Source organism: Maniola hyperantus, chromosome 13, assembly GCF_902806685.2.
Source record: "Maniola hyperantus chromosome 13, iAphHyp1.2, whole genome shotgun sequence".
NCBI classification, from domain to species: domain Eukaryota; kingdom Metazoa; phylum Arthropoda; class Insecta; order Lepidoptera; family Nymphalidae; genus Maniola; species Maniola hyperantus.
The window spans coordinates 12,423,910-12,430,547 of NC_048548.1; the positions used below are offsets into that span (position 1 = coordinate 12,423,910).

The window sequence follows — 6,638 nt, forward strand, 5'->3', positions numbered from 1 at the left end:
TTGATCCCTTGATTTTTCCGTTAGAGATACTACATTTAATAATGATAATAATGTTGATATTATTATAATTATTTATTCTCTTCACTATCTGTACTATTATTAATTGATTGATTGAATTTGGTTAATGAGTGTACTAGTTCAAGATTTTTCATAGATTACTTATTTATATATCAAAAAAAAAAATAGAAATGTCATTTTTTTTCATTTAAAGTTAATATGGCATAATCCAATAAGTGAAAGATTTCTCTAATTTATTAATCCCTTCATCAAAATCTTTAAAAAAAAAGACAATGCTTTAAATAATATTGTTCTCTGAGACTCAACTAAACTAAAACAAATTATCGGGTGTCATAAAATATCATCGAGTGAGAGTTCTGAGTCTAAGCATTGGGTTATGGGTACTTCCACTGTTATGTTCCCTAGTCCCTACCCATGTCTTTCGAAAACCCAAGCAAATCTACAAGATCCACACAAGCCCTTAAGGTTTTGCGATTAATCGATTGTAATTAGCATGTACTATTTTCTTTAACATGATCTGAGTCGGGAATGCAAAAGTGGTATATAATTTAGTGCACTCATTAACTTTTGTTGTTGAATCAAATTTAGAGATTATTTTATTTTCATCATAATGCAGTTTTGGAGATTGATCATTGATAAATCTACAAAACTCATGAGCCTCATGAAATCTATATAACTCATATTAACATGTTTACATCGATGCACAATTATCACCATTTGAATTAGCAGACTTTTCTGCTTCCCTCGGTTGCTCTGGTTGGACTACCAGCCGCACCGCGGCGGCCGAGCTCTCGGCCGCGCTGACGGCCGCGCTCTTAGCCGCGCCGACGGCCGCGCTCTTAGGCGCGCCGACGGCCGCGCTCTCAGCCGCGCCGACGGCCGCGCTCTCAGCCGCGCCGACGGCCGCGCTCTCAGCCGCGCCGACGGCCGCGCTCTCAGCCGCGCCGACGGTCACGTCCCCAGCCGCACCGGCGGCTGCGCTTCCAGCCGCGGCGACGGCCACACCAACGGCCGCGATCCCGGCCGCGCCAACGGCCGCGCACCCAGCCACGCCGACGGCCGCACTCCCGGCCGTACCGACGGCCGCGCTCCCGGCCGCGCCAACGGCCGCACTCCCGGCCGTACCGACGGCCGCGCTCCCAGCTGCACCGGCGGCCGCGCTCCCAGCCGCGCCGACGGCCGCACCGACGGCCGCGCTCCCAGCCGCACTCCCGGCTGCGCCAACGGCCGTGCTCCCGGCCGCGCTCCCAGCCGCATCGACGGCCGCGCTCCCGGCCGCACTCCCGGCTGCGCCAACGGCCGTGCTCCCGGCCGCGCTCCCAGCCGCATCGACGGCCGCGCTCCCGGCCGCACCGACGGCCGCGCTTTCAGCTGCACCGGCGGCCGAGCTCCCGGCCGCGCCGGCGGCCGCACTTCTGGCCGCGCCGACGGCCGTGCTCCCGGCCGCGCTCCCAGCCGCCTCGACGGCCGCGCTCCCGGCCGCACTCCCGGCCGCGCCAACGGCCGTGCTCCCGGCCGCGCTCCCAGCCGCATCGACGGCCGCGCTCCCGGCCGCACCGACGGCCGCGCTCTCAGCTGCACCGGCGGCCGAGCTCCCGGCCGCGCCGGCGGCCGCACTTCTGGCCGCGCCGACGGCCGTGCTCCCGGCCGCGCTCCCAGCCGCATCGACGGCCGCGCTCCCGGCCGCACTCCCGGCTGCGCCAACGGCCGTGCTCCCGGCCGCGCTCCCAGCCGCATCGACGGCCGCGCTCCCGGCCGCACCGACGGCCGCGCTCTCAGCTGCACCGGCGGCCGAGCTCCCGGCCGCGCCGGCGGCCGCACTTCTGGCCGCGCCGACGGCCGTGCTCCCGGCCGCGCTCCTGGCCGTGCCAGCGGCCGCGTCAACGGTCGCGCTCCAGGCCGCACCAGCGACCGCACTTCTGGCCGCGCCGACGTTTGCGCTCCCGGCTGCACCGGCGGCCGCACCGCCCAGCTGTCCTGCCGGCTGCGCTCCCAGTCGCATCGCGGCGTGGAGGCCGCGCTTCTGGCCGCGTTGCCAGCCGTGTTCCCGGCTGTACTCCGGCCACACCGGCGACTGCGTCTCTGGCCGCACTTCCAGGCTGAGGCTTGCGGCACATCGTCGTCCTCGATATGAAAGAACGAAAGAAAAAAAAAGACGAATAAACATTTTGATCATGTAAATCAATGTAATGCGGGTAGATGAAAAACACACATTACTTAGAAATAGATGTTATTGCGTTAGATTTTAACATACTTAATTATTTATAGTTTGAAAATCGGTTAGCTACGTAGATCGGTTAGAGACGTTAGTAACACGGAAAGATCAAAACATGGAAATCGATGAAATACGGGTAGATTGAAAAAAATCACTCCTATCTCAGCAAAGTTTCATTTTGTTCCTTTTTCCTTTTCGTAAATTATCTTTTGAAGGTGGTGGGTATTTCCATAATTAACTCCATAAATGGATATTAATGAACAGGGTTAAAACACAAAAAAAAACATCTCAATTTTCAAATCGCTTTAGACTTATTCACACAATAAAATAAATCACTTATTACCTGCGTTCAGCCGATCGATCCCTGCTTCTGATGTAAGGAGACCACGAAGGAAAAATAACTCGAAGATGATTTCACAAGTTTATTTGTCGGTTTTCATTACAGAACTGCTTGCCTATTAGGCCACACGGCTTTTTATATCGTTTATCATGAATGAACTATGATATTAATCGAAATGACGTGAAGGTACCTTCATTCATTCCTTAAGAATCGTTTTCAAAGTATCTTAATTAAAGTCATTATTATGTTAACAACCAAATATATGTAATACTACTTTGATAAATAATTTTAGTAATTTTAACGATTAGCAAGCTTAATAAGTAAGTTACTTTAAATAGATATGCAATTTAGGGATGTGTATTGTCAACAACATTTGATTGAATGAATCACATAAGGTTTAGGTTGCAATATTCTTCATTCAATCAAATGTTTCCTTCATATCATATTTAATGCGTTCTATTATTTATGGCCATAGTATTTAACTCATTACAAATTTTTATAATGGATGATTGATTTCACGATTTCTAACACTTATGGGTCTGTGGTGGTGGTTGTGCCACGGGCCACCCCACCAAAAACACAAAAAGGGCTTTGTGTCAATGTCAATGTGTGGTCAAATGTTATCGTGACAGAAGGGCTGGCTCATTTTTTGCGCAACGGATCAGCCTGGCTGTCCAGCGCGGAAATGCAGCCAGTATTCTTGGCACCATTCCACGCGGTCATGATTTATATAGTAATTAGATAAGGCTAGCTTTAAGTTTTATTGTAATATTTAAAATAATAATAATAATAAATGTTATTGGTCTGAGATGTCAATATTCCATAATGTGATTGGTCTGTGTACGGGAGCGGTGTGCAGGCTCGACCGTACCAAAGGGGAGTTTCTCCCACCGAGTGGTTGGTTGTGCCCGGTAGTGGTTGGTTGTGCCCGGTAGCGCCAGCTGGGCCGATGTTTGTATCTTGAAACTTCTATAATATATAGTCTAGATTGCCGAACACTCTGTAACGGCTGGGTCATGCCCGTTCTCATGTACACCTTTGGCGTGCTCAGATGGACTCAGACCGAACTTGACGCCCTGGACAGAAAAGTCCGCACAACTATGACTCTTTATCGCATGCACCACCCAAAATCGTCTGTGATGAGGTTGTATATCCCCCGGAAGTGTGGTGGTCGAGGCGTATTGAGCGTCAAGACCATGCATAACCGGGAGATAGCCAACCTCAGAACCTACTTTGAGACGATGAAGGGGTCCCCCATGCATAGAGAGGTCATAGAATGTGATAAAGGACTCACCCCACTATCCTTAGCCCAAACCGAGTGGCAGAAACCGGTGGTACTTAGCACCTCTGACCGGGAGGCCGTATGGAGGGAGAAGGAGCTGCACGGACGCTTTTTTAAAGCTCTTAATGAGCCACACGTAGATAAAAAAGCGTCCGTGCAGTGGTTGCGCTTTGGTGACCTCTTCGGGGAAACCGAGGGTTTTGTCTGTGCGATACAAGATCAGGTGGTCAAGACGCGGAACTACCGAAAGTACATTCTGAAGGATGGCACTCATGACATCTGTCGAGCTTGTCGCCATCCCGGCGAGTCACTCAGACATGTGCTTTCGGGATGCTCAGCGCTTGCCAACACTGAGTATCTGCACAGACACAACCAAGCAGCCAAAATCCTTCACCAAGAGCTTGCTCTGAAGTACGGTCTCCTGGATGAGAGGCTGCCGTATTACAAGTACACACCGGTGCCGGTACTCGAGCGCGACGGAGTCCGGCTCTATTGGGACCGGTCCATTATCACGGACAGGACTATTCTAGCGAATAAGCCTGACATCGTGGTGGTGGACCGGGCACAGTCGAGGGTGTTTTTGGTGGACATCACCATTCCGTATGACGAGAACCTCGTGAGAGCTGAGACGGAGAAAAAGCGCAAGTATCTCGATCTGGCTCACGAGGTTTCCGACATGTGGCATGTGGAGTCCACTGAAATCATCCCAATCGTCATATCTGCGAATGGGTTGATCCCAGTCAGCCTCGCTCAACATCTGAGGCGACTGGGTTTCCGTGGCAGTTCGCTCGCAGCCAGGATGCAAAAAGCGGTCTTGCTGGACTCGGCTAGGATAGTCCGCCGATTTCTTCACCTGTCGCCCTGACCCCCGGCCGTTTGGTCTCCCCTGCCGGGGTGTAATCCTCCGCCTGGTACAAATATGTATGTATGTAATGTTTATGTAGGTTTATTTATTTTTATGTATGTAAGTATATTATAACTCTTTTGGCTTTTATATGTATCTATTTTGTACGCGGGCGTGAGAGTAGATGTATATCCATAATAATAATAAATGTTATTGGTCTGAGATGTCAATATTCCATAATGTGATTGGTCTGTGTACGGGAGCGGTGTGCAGGCTCGACCATAGATTATCTACTATATACTAGAAATAGATGTGCGACTCTAGATTTCTTTTTCAAAGTTACGCGTGTACTCACATCTAGAGGGCACTAAAAGCGCGCTAGGCGTGCGAGAGCGCGAAAATTTAAATGCTATTTAAATGTACTTTACTAGAATATTTTATATTTTTGGAACACGTTTTAAATAAACATTAATAATTCCATTAACGTTTGTTTAAAACATGTTTAAAAATATATATTACAAGACTATGACTCTTTGAGCTACTTAATTATAACTATATTATAGAAAGAAAAAGGTTTTAAGGTTTTGTAAATATTTATTATCATAAATTCGTAACTAGGTAGATACATAAAATACAATAGAATAGAAAACAATACGAAGTGTATGTAAACACTATAAAATACATACCCAAATTCAAGACCCGCAAGATTGTGAAATAATTACTATTCAAATTTAACATTTTCGGTTATTTACTTTTAATAATTTTCAAATTATTACCACAATTGGTGTATTTGTGTAGTCAGAAAACAATAAAATAATTGTTATATGAGCCAAAGATAATTAACATAAAGCTAGCTTTAAGTTTTATTGTAATATTCAAAATAAAAAAAATTAACATAAATTATATTAAATAAAATTCCCTGTAAATAAACTGTAAAATAATAAACATAAATTATACTAAATCAAGTAATCAATAAAACCAATCTACTAGATTGATTTTATTGATGGGAATTTATGTTTACTAGCTTATGCCCGCGATTTCGTTCGCGTGGACTACACAAATTTTGAACCCCTGTTTCACACACTTAGAGTTGATCTTTAACAATGAGATTTTAACATATGAGCTTAATAAAATATGTCATACTGCAAATTGCAAAATATTAACTACAAAACTTTATAGACACTTCAAAACTGACAGAGTTTCATACAAACTTCAAACCCCTATTTTATCCCTTCAGGGGTTGAATTTTGAAAAATCCTTTCTTAGCGGACGCCTACGTTATAATAGCTATCTGCATGCCGAATTTCAGCGTGATCCGTCCAGTAGTTTGAGCTGTGCGTTGATAGATCAGTCAGTCAGTCAGTCAGTCAGTCACCTTTTCCTTTTATATATAGATTATATTATATTTGACTAGTGCCACAAAGGCAGTAATATTAAAAACATAATTACACAAATTAATCACACAGGATTGGCAAGAGTCTGTGATCAATCTACAATTAACAATTTAATCCCCCATATTTGTTAAAAGGAATACAAAACAATTTACTAAAGAAAACAATTTAGTAAAGACTGCCAAACGGATATAGCTTCTGTTAGATATTGATGCAGAAGATGACTTACGAATGTGCAATAGTTGACAGAAGCTTGAATGATTCCCCTTATCTAAATATATAAAAGGAAAGGGTGACTGACTGACTGACTGACCTATCAACGCACAGCTCAAATTACTGGACGGATCGGGCTGAAATTTGGCATGCAGATAGCTATTTTGAAGTAGGCATCCGCTAAGAAAGGGTTTTTGAAAATTCAACCCCTAAGGGGGTGAAATAGGGGGTTGAAACTTGTGAAGTCCACGCGGACAAAGTCGCGAGCATAAGCTAGTTTTATCAAACGAAGTCTGTAATTCAACTACTGATTTCATTAGATTGCATAAAATAGA

At 46.0% G+C, this 6,638-nt stretch overlaps 1 protein-coding gene across 1 annotated transcript; it reads right to left on the minus strand.

The window, feature by feature from the left end:
• Window positions 1-709: 709 nt before the first annotated feature.
• LOC138403205 (A-kinase anchor protein 5-like) lies at window positions 710-2,185 on the minus strand. The gene is made up of 2 exons (XM_069502746.1): window positions 1,780-2,185; window positions 710-993 (listed from the first exon to the last, which is right to left on the minus strand). The coding sequence occupies exons 1-2, from the start codon at window positions 2,183-2,185 to the stop codon at window positions 710-712; spliced, it is 690 nt and encodes a 229-aa protein (XP_069358847.1).
• Between the last annotated feature and the right edge of the window lie 4,453 nt (window positions 2,186-6,638).